The sequence below is a fragment of the Corythoichthys intestinalis genome, chromosome 12 (genome assembly GCF_030265065.1).
Source record: "Corythoichthys intestinalis isolate RoL2023-P3 chromosome 12, ASM3026506v1, whole genome shotgun sequence".
In the NCBI taxonomy this organism is placed as follows: domain Eukaryota; kingdom Metazoa; phylum Chordata; class Actinopteri; order Syngnathiformes; family Syngnathidae; genus Corythoichthys; species Corythoichthys intestinalis.
Window position 1 is genome coordinate 19,222,152 of NC_080406.1, and position 24,701 is coordinate 19,246,852.

The 24,701-nt window shown below is 38.2% G+C and overlaps 2 protein-coding genes across 4 annotated transcripts in view; both read right to left on the reverse strand.

Moving 5' to 3' along the window:
• Window positions 1-16,839, reverse strand: part of tbx15 (T-box transcription factor 15) — a 51,205-nt gene extending 34,366 nt beyond the window's left edge. Inside the window, exons 1-3 of the mRNA XM_057852538.1 lie at window positions 16,434-16,839; window positions 12,994-13,258; window positions 9,988-10,089 (exon numbers count right to left, since the gene is read on the reverse strand). Coding sequence (XP_057708521.1) covers window positions 9,988-10,089; window positions 12,994-13,258; window positions 16,434-16,671 — 605 coding nt within the window. The 5' untranslated portion in view covers window positions 16,672-16,839. The remainder of the gene's footprint in view (window positions 1-9,987; window positions 10,090-12,993; window positions 13,259-16,433) is intronic.
• Window positions 16,840-17,760: 921 nt separating this feature from the next.
• wars2 (tryptophanyl tRNA synthetase 2, mitochondrial) overlaps window positions 17,761-24,701 on the reverse strand; it is a 61,488-nt gene continuing 54,547 nt past the window's right edge. For all 3 annotated transcript variants that reach the window (XM_057853485.1, XM_057853487.1, XM_057853486.1), the window contains one exon: window positions 17,761-20,142. In XM_057853485.1, coding sequence (XP_057709468.1) covers window positions 19,694-20,142 — 449 coding nt within the window. In that variant the 3' untranslated portion in view covers window positions 17,761-19,693. The remainder of the gene's footprint in view (window positions 20,143-24,701) is intronic.

Below are 24,701 nucleotides of genomic sequence, written 5' to 3' on the forward strand. Positions count from 1 at the left end.
TTCTTTCTTTTATTCATAACCACTTTAACCACTAGAGGGCCTCCATTCACCAAACGTGTTTATTTTCGTCACTTGCGTTGACGCCCTAGCGTATTTTCTCACAATTAAAACCTTTTAAAAAAAAATCTCAGTTCGTCAGCATTTTCGTTTAAGGCTTCTTTGGCAAAAATAAATTAAACATACATTTAAAAAAAAAAAAAAAAAAAGATCGCAGTTGTGCGACTATCATGCATGTGTTCGCCAAAATATGAAGGAAGTCATATTTCTCCATTGGATTACAGAGATTAGAGACATCAACAACTCCTGCAAATAGTTTTACAACTGTCAACGCTTTTAATTGTTGTCATTAAAACACAAGAAAAACGACAATGAGGTTATAGCAAAAGACGCTGACTCTTTCAGAATTATTTTTTTAAGCTGTTTAAATTAAAATGTCATAAATGAACATCTAAGCTACGTTTGACACTGCCACGTTGACACTGAAACGGCGCCAATGAAAAACATTGACCCATGGCTGCCATTGTCGACGATGGGAGGGGCTGGCAGCGATCCATCCCAGTTCAAAATGATTGGACGTCTATCGCCGTCACTGGCAGTCAGTGAGTTAAACAACAGAAAGACAACAATCAATATTGTGTAAAACACTCAGTTGACTTCTGCTCTGAGACCCCCAATTTGGCCAACTTTGAAAATGGTCTGATATGCATGTGTGATACCTCATTGGAAAGCTTAAAATCTCAATTTTCTGGGGGAAAAATTTTTTTGAACAGGAGGGCATTAAAAAAAATAAAAATAAAAAAAAAGTTTTTTAAATTAAACAGCGAAACCCTATTTGGAGGTGAGAGCATGAAAGAGCAGAATTAAAGACGCCATGACTTTAACGAGATTTTATCGCGTACTTACCTTGTTTCGATCCAAAAACTCCATGAAGCATGTATTACTGAGTGTAAAGCAAGTGTCACAGCTGGATTTTTGGGGGATTTTATGGGTGAAACATGGTAATATAACAAGGGCTGCGATGCAGAAATCGCAGACATCAAGGAGTGGTCGAGATTTTCTTTTTCATATACGTATTTACCCTTTTAAGTATTGTTTTTCAATTTTTCTATGTTTGGATCGATTATTTACAGTGGGGCAAATAAGTATTTAGTCAACTACCAATTGTGCAAGTTCTCCTACTTGAAAAGATTACAGAGGCCTGTAATTGTCAACATGGGTAAACCTCAACCATGAAAGACAGAATGTGGGGAAAAAAAAGAAAATCACATTGTTTGATTTTTAAAGAATTTGTTTCCAAATTTGAGTGGAAAATAAGTATTTGGTCACCTACAAACAAGCAAGATTTCTGGCTGTCAAAGAGGTCTAACTTCTTTTAACGAGGCTCCACTCATCACATGTATTAATGGCACCTGTTTTAACTCATTATCGGTATAAAAGACACCTGTCCACAATCTCGGTCAGTCACACTCCAAACTCCACTATGGCCAAGACCAAAGAGCTGTCGAAGGACACCAGAGACAAAATTGTAGACCTGCACCAGGCTGGGAAGACTGAATCTGCAACAGGTAAAACACTTGGTGTAAGGAAATCAGCTGTGGGAGCAATTATTAGAAAATGGAAGACATACAAAACCACTTATAATCTCCCTCGATCTGGGGCTCCATGCAAGATCTCACCCCGTGGCGTCAAAATGATAACAAGAACGGTGAGCAAAAATCCCACAACCACACGGGGGGACCTAGTGAATGACCTACAGAGAGGTGGGACCACAGTAACAAAGGCTACTATCAGTAACACAATGCGCCGCCAGGGACTCAAATCCTGCACTGCCAGACGTGCAGAAGAAAGTACACGTCCAGGCCAGTCTGCGGTTCACTAGAGAGCATTTGGATGATCCAGAAGAGGACTGGGAGAATGTGTTATGGTCAGATGAAACCAAAATAGAACGTTTTAGTTGAAACACAGGTTCTCGTGTTTGGAGGAGAAGGAGTACTGAATTTCATCCGAGGAACACCATACCCACTGTGAAGCATGGGGGTGGAAACATCATGCTTTGGGGCTGTTTTTCTGCAAAGGGACCAGGACGACTGTAAAGGAAAGGAAAGAATGAATGAGGCCATGTATCAAGAGATTTTGAGTGAAAATCTCCTTCCATCAGCAAGGGCATTGAAGATGAGACATGGCTGGGTTTTCAGCATGACAATGATCCCAAACACACAGCCAGGGCAACAAAGGAGTGGCTTTGTAAGAAGCATTTCAAGGTCCTGGAGTGGCCTAGCCAGTCTCCAGAAGTCCGTGTTGCCCAACAACAGCCCCAAAACATCACTGCTCTAGAGGGGATCTGCATGGATGAATGGGCCGAAATATCAGCAACAGTGTGTGAAAAGCTTGTGAAGAGTTACAAAAAACGTTTGGGCTCCGTTATTGCCAACTAAGGGTACATAACAAAGTATTGAGATGAACTTTTGTTATTGACCAAATACTCATTTTCCACCATGATTTGCAAATAAATTATTTAAAAATCAAACAATGTGATTTTCTGTTTTTTCCCCCACATTCTGTCTCTCATGGTTGAGGTTTACCCATGTTGACAATTACAGGCCTCTCTAATATTTTCAAGTGGGAGAACTTGCACAATTAGTGGTTGACTAAATACTTATTTGCCCCACTGTATCATTTAACATATCGGAAAAAATGCAACAGTGACAAAAAAAAAAAAAAAAAAAAAAAAAAAAAAAACAATTAAGCGATAGCTATGAGGTAGATATCCGTGACTTTTTTGCAGACACCATTTGTTTCATTGTGACGTAATTTGTTTAAAAGTTTGAAATATGCGCGTGAATATATATATATTTTTTTTAACTAAATATTAGACATCAATTAATGATTCTTAGCTAAAAATGACAGACATTTCAAATAATAGATATAATTGCTTTTCTTCGTTTTATGGCTGGGTTGAAACAAAAGCGGTTTCGCGACGTCTGTAATCGAGGGTTTCCAGGGTAAAACGGACAAATTAAAAATAGTTCGGGGGCTTAATGCGCCATGAATCTGCTATGGCAGCATAAAGACCTATTGTTCTGTCAAATACAACAGTTCTTTTGGCTTAAAATACAGCAGTTTATTTTAAAGAGGATTGCAAGAGCAGAAACTGCTTTTTCAGTCTTGTCTCAATATACAAAGTGTGCTTACGTTCCTCAATTCAAACATTAAGTGAGTAGGGCAATGGTGAAAACATTTAATCGCAATAGATATCATGAATTCCTTGCGATTAACGATTACTTTCTTTGGTGACTGAGGAATTTTTTAATTGACTTCTTCTGACGCAAATAAAAAAAGATTGAAATTATGATGTTGCAGCATACCCTTCAGATCAAAACATGTCTGACAAATCAAACCTGAAAGTCATGTGCTATGATGTATTAGTTTTACTTTTTCTCCGCACTGCGGCAATGCAAATTCGCTTAGTTTTTTTTTTTTTTTTTTTTTTTGTGGTCCTTACGGAGTTATTTGTCTCGTGCGGCGGGAACTCTGGCTGTGCCAGCCGGGCCGCCTGGATATGATGAATATATTTCAATCCCAGCACTCGACTCTGGCTCCTACTTCAGGGCCGACGACGGCGGCAAGCCAAAAAAGGTCCGTCTCGTCGAGTTCCCAGAGCGATCCATCACGCGGTTGCCTCTCTGGGCCACGTAAGTGACGGGACTAAGCCAGCGAAAGACGTGGGAGTGCCAACACCTAAGAAATGGCCCTGAACTTAGCTCGCTTGGCTGGAGGTAGTGCTAGTATGCACGTGAATATGATGTACTGAGTACAACGTACAGTGGTACCTCTACATACGAAGTTAATTCGTTCCAGGACCTTGTTTGTAAGTCGAAATGTCGTATGTCGAGCAGGATTTTCCCATGTGAATACATGATAATTCCATTAATTCGTTCCACAGCCTGAAAACCTACACTAAATCCTTAATAAATACTGCTGGTACTATTACAAATGGCAATTACACATAGCAAAATAAATAAATTAGAAATAAAAAATAGGACTACTAATATAATAATAGTAATAAAAATAATAATAGGGGTGTAATGGTACACAAAAATCTCGGTTCGGTACGTACCTCGGTTTTGAGGTCACGGTTCAGTTCATTTTTGGTACAGTAAGAAAACAAAATGCAAAATATAAATGTGCTAGTTGTTTATTACACACTTTTGTGCTTTCAACAATAGGAACATTAGCCTATACAAAGCTAGAATTCTGCTCAAAAAGTAGCGGCTATTTAAAGATAATAATCCAACAACAATTTGCCTTTCAGACCCCACGTATTGGTCAGCTTTCTTTCTTTCTGAAAGAAGAAAAAAATTATCCCTGTGCTTTTCAAAAGCGCCACACAGAAATTAATAAATTTAATTGTGTAAGCAGGATCTGTGTATTATATTATTTAATTACAGGTGTTTTAGCTCATTTCAATGTATTTTAATTAAATGGGCTATTATTTATTTTATTATGTGTTTATATTTTACAAATGTGATGTAGTATTCATTTATATTGTATATTTTATGTTGAATAACTTTAGTTCCTATGTGAATATTAGTTCCTACTTGTTTTGTTGTGGTAGGAGGGGTTTGTATTGAACACGGGGCCGTGTTGGTTATTATTATAGCAGAGAAGACAGCAATAAATCAACAAAGACAAGTCAACTGTGTCCTGATCGACCACTCAAGAGATCTGATGGACTCAAAAAGTGGGTTACGATTGCATATTAGTTTGAAAATCGACCGGATCCACCGTATTTATACACGAGTGACTTCCGGTCTGCCCGATCTTAGCTACCGGTAGTAGTATTGACGCAGTCTCGCGTCAAATAATAAACTCTGCCGTTCTTTTTGCGTGCGTCGCGTTGAGCCGCTTCTGGGGTGTGTCTAACACGCGGCCGCACTGTGACTGGTGTGCATTGGCTGATTGACTTTAACGCCCGTGTTTCAACGCGTTCTCGCGGCGGCCACGTTGTCGTCCTCATTATAGTAGAGAAGATGGAGTAAATATAATCTACACAAAGAAATTGTAACCCGATCACTCACAGCCTTACGTAACGTAAGGGTTACATTATGTCAGAAACTCGTTCGGTACGCCTCCGTTCCGAACCGAGCACCCCGTACCGAAACGGTTCAATACAAATACATGTACCGTTACACCCTTAATAATCACATACTAATTTTGATTTTTCACATTAATCACGAAAAACAATTTGCTGAATAGTTTTGGAAAAAGAAATATGATATATTGATATAAATAAAAATAATATTACCTGTAATAATGTAACAAATCGGGTTTTCATGTGGCGGTCGTGTTTTGCGTGCTGTACCTGAACTGTGTGGCTGACGTGACATGATGAGAGAGGTGCATTGAGTTTTTACTTTCACTTTTTATGTTCTGTTGTTGGTGTCAGCTGTGTCGGAGAGTAGACATGTTGTGTTGCACAAGTTCTGAAATAAATTATTAAAAACCTGACGACGCTGGCGATTTCTTTGGCGATATTACAATAATAATAATTGTCACCTTAACTTAAAGACTGGTGAACGGCGGTCGGAGGAGGACCGTCGAGATCGTAGACATTCTAGGGCCGTGTTGTCGAGCCAGTTCACGGACGCGCACAACACGCTCATATTTTTTTTATCATTTCCATCGTCATTTCAAGCGTCACCTTTTCCCTTTTTTCACCACCTGCATTAACATTCTTGGAACCCATGTTGATTTCTCTCACAAGAAAATTTGCTGTGCGTCAGTCTTGCGAGAAAACAAAGAAACTGCGGTGCTGTAGTTAGGGAACCTCTTGTTACCCCACGATACGATACGATTTGCGATGCAAAGCTCACGATAACGATCTGACGATATGGCGGTACAACGATTATCGATAAATTGGTCAGGAAATCATTCGAGGATATTCTACAAACAACTAATACGCAGAAAAACAAGCTTTTGCTCCAAATTGGAATGAGTGTATCACTCGTAGACGTCCAATCCATTTGAGGTGGGAGGGATGGCAGCCAATGAACGAATGTTCATGCGCTGCCACCCTCCCACTTCAAACAGATTGAACGTCTATGGCCGTCATTGGCAGCCAATACCAGGCAATGAGGTAATTTTGGGCCATTTAAGGTCGTTTACCTGTTGATTTTCAGTTACTTCCTGTTGATTTGGGGGTATTTTTATGGGTCACTTCCTGTTTATTTTGAGTTACAGAACAGGAAGTGACCTGGGAATCACCCAAATGATTAGGCAGTGACTCAAACTCAACAGGAAATGACCTGAAAATGAACAGTAAGTGACCTGTAAATGCCCCGAAAATCGGACAAAACGACTGCGAATGCTCTGGTTTCGAATGAACGAACGTTCCAAGTTTAATGGATTGGGCGTCGAGGACCGTCAATGGCAGCCTTACAGTTACCTGAGACACCATCATGGTGGAAGATTTTGGTAGCAACTTGTTGGTTGGTGTTTTTTTTTTTTTTTTTTTTTTTTTTAAACATTGACACCTTTTTAAAACAATATCTCAATTCTTGGCAGTAGCATATCAATAACCTTTTAGGATCCATTACAAAGTATTATGATATATCACCATTTCCATATGTTGTCACACCCCTAGCTGTAGTAAATCGTCGTATTTCGAGCATGTCGTCAGATATAGAAACAAATGGCGAGTCAAATTTTACGTTGGATGTCGAAAAGATCGCGTGTCGGCGCAATCGTATGTCATGGTACCACAGAACAATGTTTACCAAAATCTACTTTGATGTAGTCTTTGAAAACTATGCATGCTTTGTTGATTTCTTTTGTAACATTAAAAGTGTTCAGATGAAAAACCATACTACTGTACTATGATATACAAAACCCTCGAAGAACTTTTGTCCCGACTCAACCGACAAAAAAGTGCTGTGCTACAACTAAAAAAATAGGGAAGTTTCATTTACAGGATGTTGTGTAGGGAGAACAGTGCCATATTTTACATGAAACGTCCTAATTTAGCAGGAATAAAGTTTCTTTGTTTTGTTTTTTTTTCTTTGTAAGCCTCGCTGTGTGAAACAACTTTTCCAAAAAAAAAAAAAAAAAAAACGGTCAAGCCTCGCTGTGTGAAACAACTTAAAAAAAAAAAAAAAATCGGTCAAAAGCGAAGCAATTTGTCAAAAATTAGGGTGATTTGAATGAAAGTTTATTTTTAAAAAATGTATTTGCTTTGTGAAAAGAGGGGTTTCAATCATGACAAGTCACAATAATGTGAGATTAAGGTTCCTATATTACATTTTATTCTTTTTACGAAAACAAAAAAACAAAATGTAGCTGCCGAAAAACATGGAATTGGTGGAGGTTTTGTGTTTAGTTATTTTCAGAATGTTGTTGTTTTCCTAAAAAGGCTAAAAAAATTTCAGAAAATGTTGTAACCTTGCCATGTAAGGTTCTTCAACATTGCAAAAGTTAGGGACATTAAATTTGCCTCGACAATTTCCCAAATAGCCAGTGGCACGGGAAGTCGGGTGCTGAGGATGCTACAGCACCCCCTGGTGTTGGGAAGGGGATAAAAAGTTTTGGTAGATTTTTTTTCAATAAATCAACAAATAAAACATTGAAACAACAGCGTATTTCACTTTCGAGATTAAATATACATGTTGAAAAAGTTTTGTTGCTGTTGTTAACACCATGGTCACCACCTGACACTTTGCTACCAGGTCATGTTGGATAAGGCGCAATTCCAACTGAAAAGTTAACTTATGACATAGGAAGAGTTAACATGGCAAAAAAACGAATTAACGATTTTTGTCTCTACAAAAACAGTGAAACTTTCTAAAATTCATTTTGAGGTCAAAAATGAAGGTGATCATGATCATAACAGTGCCCAGCGAGGAAAATATAGCTGCAGATTTAGACCGTGGAGAACTTCAAATAGCTTGCATTATAGCCATATTATTGTGTTGTTGGTGTTGAGCTGCCGCCGGGCAGAGCGCTGTTGAGTATTTGTGTGCAATTTATTTGAGTATTGTGAAAAGTGGGTGTTAAACCGAGGCTTATTGTACCTTTTAGCATAGACTTCATAACGACATTGACAGGTCAGATTCGACCTTCACTGCGCCACGCCTTCAAGTAGGGGGCCATCCTACAATTCGCTTCAGTTATTCGCAGTCGGTCGCAGTGACACATGCAGCGATCCAATGGCAGATTTAGGTTGAAATAGTACGAAATCTGTACCGCATACAAACAGGAAGGATTGTCTCGGGAGTGATTTGTTCGAGGATTCAAGGTAAATATCATATTTTTAGTTTTTTCATAAGAATTTTCAACCTAAAAAGCTCTGTTGTAAGGCTGCCGCCGCATTATCTAACAGACTAACATAATTATTCGACATATCTACGTAAAATAAATGCTAACTGCCCATTTTTTCTCTCTGAACCAAGAATCGCGACTGTTTTATGTCCATATTTATAAAGAATTCGGGGATTTAAGCATTTTTTCACAAGAATTTTCACCAGAAAAGCTATGTTTACATATGGCGGCCGCCACATTGACTAACCTACTAGCATCGCACTTCGACATATTTACGATAAATAAATGCGAACTGCACGTTTTTGTTTGTTTTTTTTTGCTTTTAACCGAGGATGGAGACTGTTTTACGTCCATATCTACAAAGAATTCAGGGATTTAAGCATTTATTCACAATAATTTTCACCAGAAAAGCTCTGTTTACATGTGGCGGCCGCAACATTGACTAACAGACGAGCATCGTATTTCGACATATTTACGTAAAAAAAATGCTAACTGCACGTTTTTTGTTTTTTTTTTTGCTATTAACCGAGAATGGAGACTGTTTTACGTCCATATCTACAAAGAATTCAGGGATTTAAGCATTTATTCAAAGAATTTTCACCGCAAAAGCTCTGTTTACATATGGCGGCCGCTACACTGACTACCAGACTAGGATCGTACTTCGACATATTTACGTAAAATAAATGCTAACTGCACGTTATTTTTTTGCTTTTAACTAAGAATCGAGACTGTTTTGCGTCCTTTTAACAAAGAATCATGACTTTTACGTTCATATCTATAAAGAATTCGGGGATTTAAGCATTTATTCACAAGAATTTTAACATAAAAAGCTCTTTTTTCATATGGCGGCCGCCACATTGACTAACAGACTAGCATCGTACTTTGACATATTTACGTAAAATAAATGCTAACTGCACGATCTTTTATTTTTTAACCAAGAATCGAGACTGTTTTACGTCCATATCTATAAGGAATTCAGGGATTTAAGCAATTATTCACAAGAATTTTCACTGGAAAGCTCTGTTTACATATGGCGGCCGCTACATTGACTAACAGACTAGCATCATACTTCGATTTATTTAAATAAAATAAATGCTAACTGTGCAGGGGGTTTTTTTGTATGTTTTTTTGTTGTTGTTTTTAACCAAGAATTGAGACTGTTTTGCGTCAATATCTCTTAAAAATTCAGGGATTTAAGCATTTATTCACAAGAATTTTAAATGAAAAAAGCTCTTTGTTTGTGATTCCACTTGACGGCCTCCCAACAATGCACGCCCCCTATTAATTGGCCCTGTCAATATCAATATGAAGTCTATGCTTTTAGTGTTCTAATGTGGTTGCGTGTCATCGCGCGGTTTAGCTGCGGGGGTTTGCATTTTAATACACGGGTGCTTTTACTTCCAAAACAAAAACTCAAACACACACTGTAGGTGAAATAGAACGCTGTCTTTGTAGTAGCCTATTAGTAGTACGTAAACTATCCAGCATGCGTGTGTACTGCCATTGTGCACGCCTCATATGGAGAAAAAGCGTGAGCATGACAAATTTGGACTGAAACGGCTGTTTTGGATGGGGAAAAACAAAATAAGATCCTCAGCACCTCCTGCTACATGTGAGTGACTTCCAGCGCCCCTGCGAATAGTTTTCATTTGACTGCTGAATGTTGTCACTCACCGGTATCGTTTATTGTCCACGGGTACAATGTCCATAGCGATGTAGTACTGCTGGTGAGGGTCCAGGCCGGCGATCTTGACTCGCATGGCGGGAAACATCCTCCTGATGTGTCGGGTAGACAAAAATAGAAGGAAAAAAGAGGATTAAATTATAACGCATATAAGTATATCAGTTTAGATGTCTTTGAGTTTGACTTTTTATTTACTGCATAAACACTGGGGAACAATTTGGTGAAAAAAATCCTGAATGACATTTTTTTTGCAGAATAAATAAACTTTTTGCTTTACACTAGGTTATTTTTCTCCGAAGTTTTTAATAGAAATACCCGTTTCATGACAAAACTAAGTAAATTGAATTTTCACATTTGGATTCTGCACACCAAGATGAGTTAAAATCAGCTATCAAACCTAAATCAACAAATGGTGTGTTCCCCGACGTAATCACCCATTCCATGACTGGGAAGGCTGGCAATGAATGATCATGTTTCAGTGCCATTTACGGCCATAGACGTCCAATCTATTTTAACTAGGTGGAAGGGAGTGGCAATTGAATGGCATCCAATTAATAAAAAACTGCACGATCATTCAGTAGACTCTAATGAAGTCAAAATAGCAATTTAGGATTTATGGGGTATTTGTGTTATTTTATATCAACCAGTGCTTTAGTTGAGAATTGACTCAAAAAACAGGATAGGGAAAGTGAGTTAAGGGAAAGAAAGAAGCACATGGTGAGAAAAGCGGTGACTCGGAGGGATCAATAAATGTCGAAATGATCTCACGAGCGCCACAGAGTTCATTAAAATTCCTTGATGACGTCATCGCAGCTGGATTCGGACGCGCTGCTGTTTTACGGCGTTCGCTCCAGGTTTGAAAAAAAAAAAATAAGTGCTGATCTTTCCGTTCTTATCACGACATGAAGAAAAGATGGAAAGGCATCAAAACAATAGTAAAAAATTTAATAAGGCAAAACCAAATGGAGGGTAATCAAGAAAAAATAAAACTCGCACGAGAGAGAAATATGAGAGAAATAAAATGTCACAGTCAGAGGTCACTTTATGAGGCATACCAATGTCCGTGTGAGAAGGTCATAATATAAGAACAGCTCTCAGATTGCATTTGAATGACAAAATAAGCTTTTTTTCCCCTCCTCGCATCACTTTCTTCTTAATAACGTACACTCATTAGATTACAAGTCTTAATTTTCTCAGACTTTACATGCAGTTGTTACAATTGCTACTTATTAAATCGTCTTAAATGTCCAAATAAGATTAAATAGAATTAACGACAGTGTGCAAAAACGACATTTATTTATGTGTTTGTTCAGTAATGAACGAGATTATTGCCCATTTTATCAGATACAGTATATTCACAAGTTTTAAGATGTATTAACATTATTATTATTATTACAATATTAATTGGATAAAGATGGGGAGAACGTCGTAATGAATAACCCCAAAAATTAAACACAATCTTTTTTTTTTTTTTTTTTTTTTAACACATATTCGTAACAATCTGGAAGTAAATATTAACAAGATTGAACACCCAAAAATATTTTTGATTACGTTGTATGATAAACCACCAATTTGAACTTCGAGGCGTGTGTGTGGGGGGCGAGGTACTTCTAAAAGGATATGAAAAATAAAAATAATGCTGATTTTTTTTTTTTTTTTTTTGGGGGGGGGGGGGGTTAAAATAATACCCTGTAATAGCCCTTGATCTTTAGCTCTGCTTTGTCCGAACACTTTTATCCTGCTTTTAATGTGTTGTTTGTTTCCATCTCTTGTGTCAATGAGTGTTTTGTAAGGCACTTGAAATTAGATCCATTAATTTGTATTATTATGTTATGTGATTTTTGTATATGGCGAAAAACACACACAAAGCTGAAAAAGCAGTTTCTGCTCTTGCACCCCTCATTAAAAGAAACTGCTGCATTTTAAGCCAAAATAACTTGTGTTTGATAGAACAATACTCAATTCTGCCATTGCAGATTCATGGCACATTAAGTCCCCAAACTATTGTTAATTTGTCCGTTTTACCCTGGAGACTCCCGTTTACAGACATCGCGCAACCACTTTTGTTTCAACCCAGCCATAAAAAGAAGGTAAGTAATTACATTTATTATTTGAAATGTCTGTCGTTAATTGATGTCTAATATTTAGTTTAAAAAAATATTTTAAACTTTTAAACAAATTACACCACAATGAAACAAATGGTGTCTGTAAATAAATCACGGATATCTACCTCATAACTATCACTTAATTGTATATATATATATTTTTTTACTGTCGCATTTTCCCCAAAATTTTAGATGATAAGTATCGGTCCAAACAAAGAAAAAATCTTTAAATGTTTAAAAAGGTAAATATATAAAAAAGGACATTTCAAGCGCTCCTTGATGTCTACGATTTCTGCATCGCGCCCCCTTGTATATTACCACGTTTCACCCATAAAATCCGGCTGTGGCCATTCACAGCTATGTCTTGACACTCGTTTATACATGCTATGGAGTTTTTGGATCGAAAAGATTAAGTACGCGATAATCATGCTTTCTCACCTCCAGATAGGGTTTTGCTGTTTAAAAAACTTTTTTTTTTCTTTCCCAAATTCCCTCCTGTTCAAAACTGTTCTTCCCCCAGAAAATAGCGATTTTAAAATTTCCAGTGATGTATTACACACGCATAATGGATGATTTTAAAATTTGGCCAAATTGGGGGTCTCAGAGCGGAACTTCAAGTCACCTGAGTGTTTTCCGCCATATGTAAAAGTAAAGATGGCCAAAACGTCATATAGTAGCAATAACAACAACAACAAAAACACATTCATTTTATTTTTCTAAACACACGTTCGTAAAAATCGATCACTAAATATCAACAAGTTGATGTGATATGAATGTGACTATTGTATATGTTGTTATTTTTCGATCATATGCAGGTAAAGCAATGACCAAAAATGGCGTTTTTTTGTTAGGATGGTCGTTTAATTGTTGATGTTTTTTTTTTTTTTTTACCTGCCGGCCTTGGTGATGATCATTTCGGTTCCGATGTCGTGGAATCTCTTCCACAGGTCGGCGCACTGAAGTTCGACGTGGATCTCCTCCATAGATGAGCAGGCAGACGCCGACGCCGCCAGCGAAGAGGCCTCGCACGGGCCTCCTGCAGCGGCTGCGGCCGCTGCAACCGCCGCAGCCGGCAGCTCGCAAGCGGCTGAGCCGAATGAGCACGATGTCCTCTCGGCCAGGTCGGAGCCGTCCGAGCCGGGGCTCGCCTCAGAGTCTGCAAGCAGTTGGATACTTTCATTCGGGATTCGTTGCAAGGAAACCAAGACGGAGGCATGTGTTGTAACGCAATCACTTGCATGGAAACATTACGAACACAAACCGACTCAATGTTAAGAACAAGAAAAGGCCTCCAAGGTCCATTTCAATTATCGCACGTTGCACAAACAAACAAACACACCCATACACACATATTGAAATATACCAACCTAAATACATAAAGAAAGTAATTAAATACCAACTATATTATACATTATATTTTGTAAAAATGATAATTTTCACATATGAAATCAAATGGCTTACTTTTTGTAACTTCAAGGTCATTGTTCCGTAACAAACATTGATTTGGGCATAAAAAGATGTCTAATTGTGAAATCAGTACTTCAATTAGTTGACATAAAGTATGATAACCATTACAAAAAAATAATAATTCGTATTATATTGAAAGAGCACAATCGAATGTGTGTTATTGTAAAATTTACATGCATAATACCTCATCCATTTATTTCATGCTTAATTGAAATTGTCTAGAGTGTTAGGTTTTGTGTGACAACAGAAACAGCATATTTTGAAATATAAGGAGAAAAATATACAATTCGTGAATGAATGTGTAAACAAGGCCCCCAACGCACACGTAAGTAAATAAACTTAAATACTCCTATATTAAATAATGACAAATATGCTACTTGCATATATGCACTAATGTAAACCTAAAATACAATAAAATAAAATAAAGAGCTGATGGCGCTGCCACTCCTCCCAATTCAAATGAATTGGATGTCTATCTCTATAAGTGGCACGGAAACATGGTCATTTGTGCCAACCCTCCCAGTTCCATTTGATTGGACGTTGCAATATAGTCGCATGCACTGGCTACACATAAATATAAGGTGGTCTTACTGGTAATAATGTAGCAGCAAAGTGCATAATTTGCAAAGTTTGTGGCTAAATTGATTGATTGATTTTGGAACCTATAACACTGCGTGAAAATGAATTTACAGCAAAAAAATATTGATTTGGTGCATAATATGCACTTTGCTTTTCTTGAACTAAATCCAGATGCAAAATAAATGGAGAAAAGTTGACGGGAATTCCTTAGAGAAGGGGAAAAAAGATGAGGCCAAACGCAGGGACTGTCAACACACACACAGAACTCACGCACGTTCACACTGGGACTCACAAGCAAACACACGCATGAAGCATACATACACACGCGCGCATGCAGTTCATTAGCAAGGGTCTTCAAATTGAGGGGTCCCCACGAGGGTCACTTAGTGACTGTAAGGCACTTGTTTTTCCTCAAGACGTGCGTGTATGCACGCACTTGCTTGACGTTTTGTATAGTGAAACCGCGATTGTATTTTGTGTTTTGTGGTAGAGCCTTTCTTGGAGTGAAAATCTTTCGGCACAAAGTTATGTATATTATGGGGTAAATTACAACATTATTACAACATTTCATTGGGCAACTATACGTGTTCTGTGTTTTTGTGTTTAATAGTTCTTTCTGGAAGAATACCCCAATCCGTTTTTTGTTTGATTTTGTTGGATTTCCATCTTTAATTCTTGTCATGATTATCTTTGCATAATTTAGAGTAAAAATGTAGTTATTTAAATGTGTATAAAGCGTGTTGTTACATAAAATATTGTTTGCATAATGTCTTTCCTTGGCAAAATACAGCATTGTTGCAGTGTTTCTTTATTTTCGCTTTTCCAGGTGTTTTTTTTTTTTTTTTTTTTTTTTTTGCTCTCAAGACTGAAAATACAAATAAAACATGAAATAAATTGTTATCCAGGCAACATAATTTGTAATATTTTTCGTGGGATGGGCCATTGAAGTGAAGATTTTGTTTCAAGTGTTTTGTTCAGTTCTGTTCGTTCCGGAGGTGTCAAAAAAGAGGCCGAGTTGTGCTGTAGAGGAAGCCGGCGTCGAGCTCTGCGGCCCGGCTGAGAGCAAAAAAAAATATATATATAGACACATTAAAATGGTATCAACTTTAAGTCACACGATAAAAAAAAAAAAAAATGAGCACGTCTGTAGTTATTGATTAGTTTGACGGTCATTCTTATGTAACTGAAAGGGTCGCTTTTACGGTTAAGATGAGGGTGGAAAGTCAGCCACACACAAAAAATACAGTATTTGATAACAGGCAATCCCGATTTATTGACAAGGTCAGTTTTATATCGATAAGCAGGGAAAGAGTGGCATACAGTTAACAGTACGACTACTAATGACTTTTTTTTTGTAAATAAAAATATTCCCTTTTCACTTTTTATGCACAATTTTCACCAAAAAGTATGCTTATTTTTTTATCCTGGGTTTTATTTTTTTTTTTCTCCGTCTTTTCCTTTTTCACCAATTCTAGCTTTTCATCATTTGTGGATTACTACCCTGTTATATTGTGTTATATGAATAATAATAATTTTTATATATTTTTTAACTATCATTTTGTAGATTAAAAAAAAAAACATATTGACCATTGTAAATTTCTTTACTCAAATTTTCCCTTCAGTGGAATTTAAGTGGATTGAATGCCATTTGTTTGAAAGGACTACCATTTTAATTAAGTTTATATCATAATGACAATTTTGTTCCATGTGAGTTGGAAGCCTCGGTTGACATGGCTTCAGTCATTCATGCCTGAAAAAGACTTTATACATAATATACACTTATTGTGGAGAAAATCGTGAAAAAAACGTCATTTTGACGTGCGTTAAAACTGCCAGTTTGTCTGTTGTGCACGCGTCTTGTCCTTAGTTTGCAAAAACATTCCATTTCCTTCAAAAAGTTTTCCTTGAATGTGCAATCGGGTGATTAATGAAAAGAATGCCAGTCAAATTTAAACATATATTCAGAGCGACGTTTTCACATTTCATATCTGACAGTTATAGACAGATATAATAATTAAAAATAAACAATAGAATTTACATAATACTTATGATTGTACATATTTGTTGACAACATGGACTATTGTTATTATAAAAGAAGAAAATAAATAAATAAAAACACGAAAAAAAGGTCCTCTTATCTCCGTTGGACGTGCACTTGAGATCCGTGCTACGTTCACGTCCAAGTCCAAAAGTTAGTCCCCGGTAAAATGGCCGATTCAAAACACGGGTGGTCTTTAATTCAAAACCAAAAAAGTTGTGTTAGTGTTATGAGCATGCGCACTGACCCGGGTCCATGTCGAGGCAGTGCGTCGGGTCGTCGGGGTCCACTACGGCGGCCAAATGGAGGTCGTCGGTGTCCCTGTGGTGGTCCCAGCCTGGGGCGGCCGCTGCTGCTGCCGCGGCGGCTGCTGCTGCGGCGGCGGCCCGGAGCTTCCTCTTCTTGCTGGAGCCTATGAGTGCTTCCACAGAGAAAGCGTGGGCTCGCGAGCTTAGAGCGGCGGCCGAACGCCTCCTCTCACTCATGTCGGGAAGGGATACAAGCACCCGGTCGGTCCACACCGCGGCGACACGTTAAATAAAGAATAGACCCCCGAAAAGTAATCCACAACTTTAGAAGACGAAGGAGCGCTGTGTGGAGCTTCCCCAGGCCGCCATCGTCGTCTCTCTGCTGGGCGAGTCGCCTCTGATTGATCCTCACTTCTGGAGGGGCGCTTTTTTTCAAGACGAGGGCGGGGCTTCATTTGGCGTCCAATCGGGAGTGAGGCTGGGGTACCAAGCAAACTTTTTCAACCAATAGCGTGCAAACCGTTCCCACCTCACGACCCCAAATGGATTTGCTGCCAAAATGAAGGGATCGCGTTGGCCGTCAATCACACGCACACTGGTCAGAAACCTTACGTGTCAATCAATACGCCTGATGGATTAGTTTGAGATTTAATTCTAAAGTTTTTCACAAAAAAAAAAAAAAAAAATCTTTTTTTGGGGGGTTAGTTCAACGGTTTAACGGGCGCGATGAGGAAACCATGCAATCGGAGGTAAGAGGACGTACACGAGCAGGTGAAACTGTTAAAAAAAAAAAAAAAAACATATTTATTTTAATTACAAACAACATATTATTATGAAACTGGTCGTATTACTGTATTTCGTAGTTCACATTAATTATCGACTCATTCAAACGCGCCTATAACGTTGGATTAAACTTTTAAGGACAATAAAACCATTATTACTAATGCAGTTATTTCTCGCGTCTTGTCATTATTATTTGCATGCTTTAAATGTATTTTCTTATACAAATTAAAATAAAAATAGCGCTGTGTTAAACAGAAGGATATACATCTAAACAAAAAATCATAATATTGACATTATAATTTAATCATTAACATGCATTATGTTATATACCACTCCAATTAGTGAAAAGGACAATTCAGAGAAACAAATTTATGCGCGTGCGCCTTATACCTTTTTACTTAAACACGTAATACATTCCAAGTATGATAATTAAAAACAGAGTAACGACGTGTCTTTTAAAAAAATAATGATGCATCTAAAGAAGAGAAACCAGCAACGAATGCATGTTAAGAGTTATAGAAAACGGAAATTATAATACTAGGTTGTGCTTAATGTTGTTAAATTTGGAATTATTCGCTATTTACCAGGCACGTCCAAAAAATGTTTTTTGCGGCTCTTTACACGTGCTTCACCTGCAAAACACGTATAGCCTGCAAGATTAAACATGCGCTTTATTATGAGAAGGACACATTTATGTATGACATTATGACATGTAGTGTATCAATATATACAGTTACACAATTTATATTTTTTTAAAATATGGAAACATTTTTTACAGTAAAAAATGTCAAATGTAGTTTTTTTAGGCCTGATATTTTTTCCCCTTATTTCCAACATTTATTTTTTTTAGATTGCCTTTGTTGCTTTTCATCTGCACATGGTGCGCATGCGTGGACTATCTGCTTTCAGTATTCAATTAGTCGTTGACCCCGAGTGACCCCTGCAATAACTCAAGCGTGGAAAAAACATCAATTAGGGTTGTAAAACACGCACGAGCGTGCGCCACGCAAGGAGATCTTCGTCACACACCCTCCCCTCACACACACCGACACGCATACACACACCAAGACTTATACTTCATCAAAATTATTTAGTGGAGTAATGTAACCATTTTGAAGTAAACAAGTGGAGAAAATGCAGTTTTTAGTTATATTTGTTGCGTTCTTAAGAGTGTGCATAAAGCACTCTAGCACATATTGTCTAAATTAGAAACCAATATAAAATACATTACTGTACTTCAAAAAGGGGAGACCAAAGGTGTTTTTTTTTTTTTTTTTGGATTTTAGGTCCTTTCATATATTTTAAGAAGTGAAAAACATTTTTTAGGCTGTTGTTACTGAAAAGTGTGCGAAGCAGTGTGTGCTTGTGTGTAGTGAATTATGTTTTTAAATCAAATCGTGTACAAATTGTTATAATTTAAATCAGGATTCCTTTCTCAAATGTTTCTTTGTTTATATGCATGATTAGAAACACCTATCTCTGCAGTGTCGTGTCCACTTTCCCGGAGTTGGTTAATTGGGGTCTTATTTTGTATGTTTTTATATCAAAACGTTAATTTTTTGTAGTTGTACATTTTTAACCTGTAGTATTTGTCCAATTGGAAAAATGTTGTATATCAAAGAATCACCATGGCCCATTCTTTTTAACACATTAAAAAAAACAATTGTAATTTTTTTTTACATGATGAAAACAGTTTGCATAATTAGACTAACTTGTATATCTTTTTCATATATATTTTGGTATAATACCCATTTCATGTATTAACATACTCTTACAAATCAATTCTTTAAAAACAGACAACCAACACGCTATGCTATCTCAAAATGCAGAGGAATCTAAAATGGAGTACATTTCAATTTTAAAATGTTTGATATTTCAGTATGGGTTCAACAATTTAAAAAAAAAAAAAAAAAAAAAAAAATTCTAAATTGCCAGTCAACAGAACCTAACCATAATGAGTTCTCGTAACCGAAAAAAAAAAAAAAACATGCAATAAAATTACAAAATATTTATATGACAGTTTAATATTTAAATATCATGGCTTGTAATCATGATACAGTCCAAACAGAAAAAAAAAATTGAGGCGTAAATAAACTATGATGTGATCAAATAGAAAAATGGACCTGTTCCAAGTCTTTCGTGATTGCCAGCAGAGTGTGGGGCAGACCTTTTAAGTTAAAAATGTCTTGGGAAAAAATGATTAATATTTCACAATGTGTATTTGTATAATCACAATCCATCCTTGATAAATAGAAAAGCAGTCTTTGGAACTGACTCTGCATTATTGGATTTTTTTTTTTAATGACAAACTGGACCCTCAACAGCACAGGTAAAAAAATGTCTCTATATTGTTTGTATTTTTTGTTTTCACGATGATCCAGTCGGAATAAATAGAAAAATGTTTTAAAACTTGTCAGCAGGATGTAAACCTGTGATTTCAATTCAATTGGGCAGTGTCCGGTTGCAAATCCGCCCATCAACAGAATCCGACCAATCTTCTAACTTCCTGTAGCACGGGCGTGGCCAACTCTCTTGCTTTTCGCCGCCCCTTGTCCAACACGGCCTGTAGGTGGGAATGTTCGGCCCTGAGCTGCTCAAACCGCTCCCGAATGGGCCCTAGCCTTTGGACCACCACTTCGGCCACCACATTCTTGTATGCCGCCGTGTCCAAACCTCGGGCCCTTGACACGGCCTCATCCACATCTATGTCGGCGGCAGCGGCATGGATGCTGACCAGGTTGGACACCCCAGGCCTCGTCTCCGGATGGTACGTCACCTCCGAGGTGAAGTCGGTGACAGCGCGGCGGATTTTCAGGGCGATGTCATCTGGAGAGTCTGTGATGTAAATGGTCGCCATGGTCTGTGTGTCTGATTTGGACATTTTGGACGAAGGGTCGCGCAGGGATTTGACCTTTCGGGTGGAGCCTGTGGAGGAAACGGGATGGAAATCATGTAAGGGCGTGTGGGAGACAAAGTATTATGCTAGGTTGCAAAATTCATTACAGATTTGTAGTTACACTGTGTGAAAATAATATGAATGATGAGACAAAAGTAGTACGGCAACATTAATAGAATTCATGGATTTTAGTCTTTGTGAACGATTTTGATAATATAGCGCTTCGGTATAATAATTCGACATTAAAAGCCAAAACTGATAAAAACTGAGAGGCGGGATGCAAAAAAAGTACACATTTACACTCAAAACAGACTAAAAACTTGAAATAAAAATGGGAATCAAGTGGGAACGGAAATGAAATGCCAGAATCCATTTCCAAGGATTGCTTTCCACTAATAATTTAATCCCTGATTATTTTTTTCCCTTGTCCTGGACAGTACCTTTTCTTTGGTTACCTATTCCAAACGGTGTCCTTGGACATGTTTTTGCCATGGTGATAATATCCTCCAAACCTAAAACCTAACCTAACCACATGAAAGTGAAACCATATCGATGCTGCTACTGAGACTGAATGGGAATGAATGCATGAGGAATGCTTGAATGGGAATCAAGGAATGTCAAAAAAGACAATACATACATAAAAAGGAAAAGAGAAGAAAAATAAAAGAAAAACCAAAACAATACAAAACAAAAAAAAAACAACAACAGGAAACTAGGCCTGCAAGCAGGACTGAACGGGCCCTCGCAATCTAGCGCAACTCGGACGTCACGCAACTCGGACTGTGTGCATGTCAGGGTGGTGGCAGATCCTCCTCTCTAATCATCTCATTAGAACCTAACATGCTCGAAAGTCGCCTATTTACATTCCCACACCCAAGAGATAAAAACCCCTATTGGAGAGAGTACTACAAAAAAGGAGCCACTACTGAGCTGTGCAGCCAAGACCTTATTCAAAACCAAAATTAATCTTCTAACTTGGCCAATTCGACCAAGTGTGCCAAATATTGTGGCTCTATAAGCTGCCTGAGTCTCTGAAAAAAAATATTTCCTTTAAATGGCGAACAAAGGGTCGTCACGGCAACAGACAGTGACACGTGGACATGGGCCGTAAAAAAGAATTTTAATAGGTCTTGAAACTACAATGACCAACATGAAAAGAACTGGACATGTTTTGGAAAAACGAGTGACTTCCTATCGCCACTAGTTGGCGCTGTAGGGTTGATGCAAATGACCCCTACAAGTTCCTTCAGGGTATGACTCTCAACAAGCACGGGAAGTTTGGCGCAGATATGTTCTATATCTGCCGAGTTATGATTGTTCAAAGTTTTTGGAGAGAAAAATTGTTGACAGTCATTTTCACTTTCCTGTTTGGACCCCTCCGCTTCAACGAAACTTCAATATTTTTCATCAGGCACCTGAAGACAGGTCTTAAGGCTTCCCTTATGCAGGTTTGAGGTAGATTGGTTTTTTCCCTTTAGAGGAGGAGTGTGTCCCGTAAAAAAGGGCATTTCCTGTTTCCACTAGGAGGCGCCAGGCACAAATGGTAAATTTTCAATCCAGTCCTGCTCAGGCTGGTATACCTCACACACATGCCAGATTTAAAATAGATTTAACATTGTATGAGGGTGTTATCAGTCATTTTCCGAATTCGGTGTTTTGGCGAAAAAATGGAAGAATTTGGCGCCCCGCCCAGGTCAGGCCCGTGAATGAAAACACACCATTTTTATAACTTAAGATTTCATATGCCTCATGAACAGTCTCGACAATTTTGAGAATGATCAAACTAATTCCCTAGGTGCCAAGGTGTAAAATGTGCACACAGTAAATCGATAAAAAGTTCACATTCAATCCAAAATACCCGATTTCCTGTAGGATTTGGAATGTGTGTGCAAGAGACTTTTTGGAGCAGTTTTGCACAAAGTTTTGACTCTCCAAATTTCATCACTCTATATTGGAAAAACCTAAATGGAGAGGCCTTTTTGAAAATTTCAAGGGGGCGCCACTGAGCCATTTTGTTAAAATTTTTCGTAACGTTGCAAGATTATCGAACGTTATTCAAAGCCGCATGTATGTGCAAATTTTGGTGAGTTTTTATGCATATTCAAGCCTCCAAATGTAAACTCTTACTGTGAACCCATGAAAATTTCACATTCGACCCAAAATACCCGATTTCCTGTTGGATTTGGAATATGGGTGCAAGAGACTTTTTGGAGCAGTTTTGCATAAGGCATGTACTCCCCAAATTTCCTTGCTCTATGTTGAAAAAACCCAATAGGAAAGGCCTTTTTTAAAACTTCTTTCTGTCGCCACTAGTTGGCACTGTAGAGTTGATGCAAATGACCCCTACAAGAACCTTCAGGGTATGACTCTCAACAAACACGGAAAGTTTGGCGCAGATATGTTGCATATCTGCCGAGTTATGATTGTTCAAAATTTTTGGCGAGACAAATTGTTGACGGTCATTTTCACTTCCAGTTTGGACCTCTCCGCTTCAACGAAACCTCAATATTTTTCATCAGGGACCTGAACACATGTCTTGAGGCTCCCCTGAAACAGGTTTGAGGTCAATAGATTTTTTTCCCTTGGAGGAGGAGCCTGTCTCGTAAAGAAGGCCATTTCCTGTTCCCACTAGGGGGCGCCAGGCCTAATGGGTAATATTTCAATGCAGTCGTGTTCAGGCTGGGATATCTCATATACATGCTAGAAATGAAAAAGATTGAACGTCGTATCACAGAGTTTTTAATCATTTTCTGAATTTGGTATTTTGCCCAAAAATGGCCGACTTTGGGACCACGCCCAGGTCAGACCCTTGAGTGAAAACTCACCATTTTGAAAACTTAAGATCTCATATGTCTCCTGAATAGTCTGACCAATTTTGAAGACGATCCAACTATTTTCTTCAGCGACAAGGTCTCAAATGTAAATCGATAAAATTTCACATTTGATCCAAAATTTCCGGCTTCCTGTTGGGTTTGGAATATGGGTGCAAGAGACTTTTTGGAGCAGTTTTGCACAATGTATCGACTCGCCAAATTTCATCGTTCTACGTTGAAAAAACCTAATAGGAAAGGCCTTTTTGAAAATTTCAAGGGGGCGCCACTGAGCCATTTTGTTAAATTTTTTTGTAGATTATCAAAATTTACGCAAAGTTGCATGTATGTGCAAATTTTGGTGAGTTTTCGTGCATGTTCAGGCCTCCAAATGTAAACTCAAACTGTGAACCGATAAAAATTTCACATTTGATCCAAAATATCCGATTTCCTGTTGGATTTGGAATATGGGTGCAAGAGGCTTTTTTGAACAGTTAGGCATAAGGTATCTACTCCCCAAATTTCATTGCTCTACGTTGAAAACCTGAGAGGAGAGGCCTTTTTGAAAATTTTAAGGGTCAAGGGGGCGCCACTGAGCCATTTTTTGACATTTTTTCAAAACGACACAAGATTATCGAAATTTACGCAAAGCCGCACGTTTGTGCAAATTTTGGTGACTTTTCGTGCATATTCAGGCCTCCAAATTGGCCATTTTCATTTGCCCTGAAAAAAGAAGAATAATAATAATAACTAGGCCTGCAAGCAGGACTGAACGGGCCCTCGCAATCTAGCGCAACTCGGACGTCACGCAACTCGGACTGTGTGCAGGTCAGGGTGGTGGCAGATCCTCCTCTCTAATCATCTCATTAGAACCTAACATGCTCGAAAGTCGCCTATTTACATTCCCACACCCAAGAGATAAAAACCCCTATTGGAGAGAGTACTACAAAAAAGGAGCCACTACTGAGCTGTGCAGCCAAGCCCTTATTCAAAACCAAAATTAATCTTCTAACTGGGCCAATTCGACCAAGTGTGCCAACTATTGTGGCTCTATAAGCTCCCTGAATCTCTGAAAAAAAATATTTCCTTGAAATGGCGAACAAAGGGTCGTCACGGCAACAGACAGAGACACGTGGACATGGGCCGTAAAAAAGTATTTTAATAGGTCTTGAAACTACAATGACCAACATGAAAAGAACTGGACATGTTTTGGAAAAACGAGTGACTTTCTATCGCCACTAGTTGGCGCTGTAGGGTTGATGCAAATGACCCCTACAAGGCCCTTCAGGGTATGACTCTCAACAAGCACGGGAAGTTTGGCGCAGATATCTTGTATATCTGCCGAGTTATGACTGTTCAAAGTTTTTGGAGAGAAAAATTGTTGACAGTCATTTTCACTTTCCTGTTTGGACCCCTCCGCTTCAACGAAACTTCAATATTTTTCATCAGGCACCTGAAGACAGGTCTTAAGGTTTCCCTTATGCAGGTTTGAGGTAGATTGATTTTTTCCTTTAGAGGAGGAGTGTGTCCCGTAAAAAAGGGCATTTCCTGTTCCCACTAGGAGGCGCCAGGCACAAATGGTAAATTTTCAATCCAGTCCTGCTCAGGCTGGTATACCTCACACACATGCCAGATTTAAAATAGATTGAACGTTGTATGAGGGAGTTATCAGTCATTTTCCGAATTCGGTGTTTTGGCGAAAAAATGGAAGAATTTGGCGCCCCGCCCAGGTCAGGCCCGTGAATGAAAACACACCATTTTTATAACTTAAGATTTCA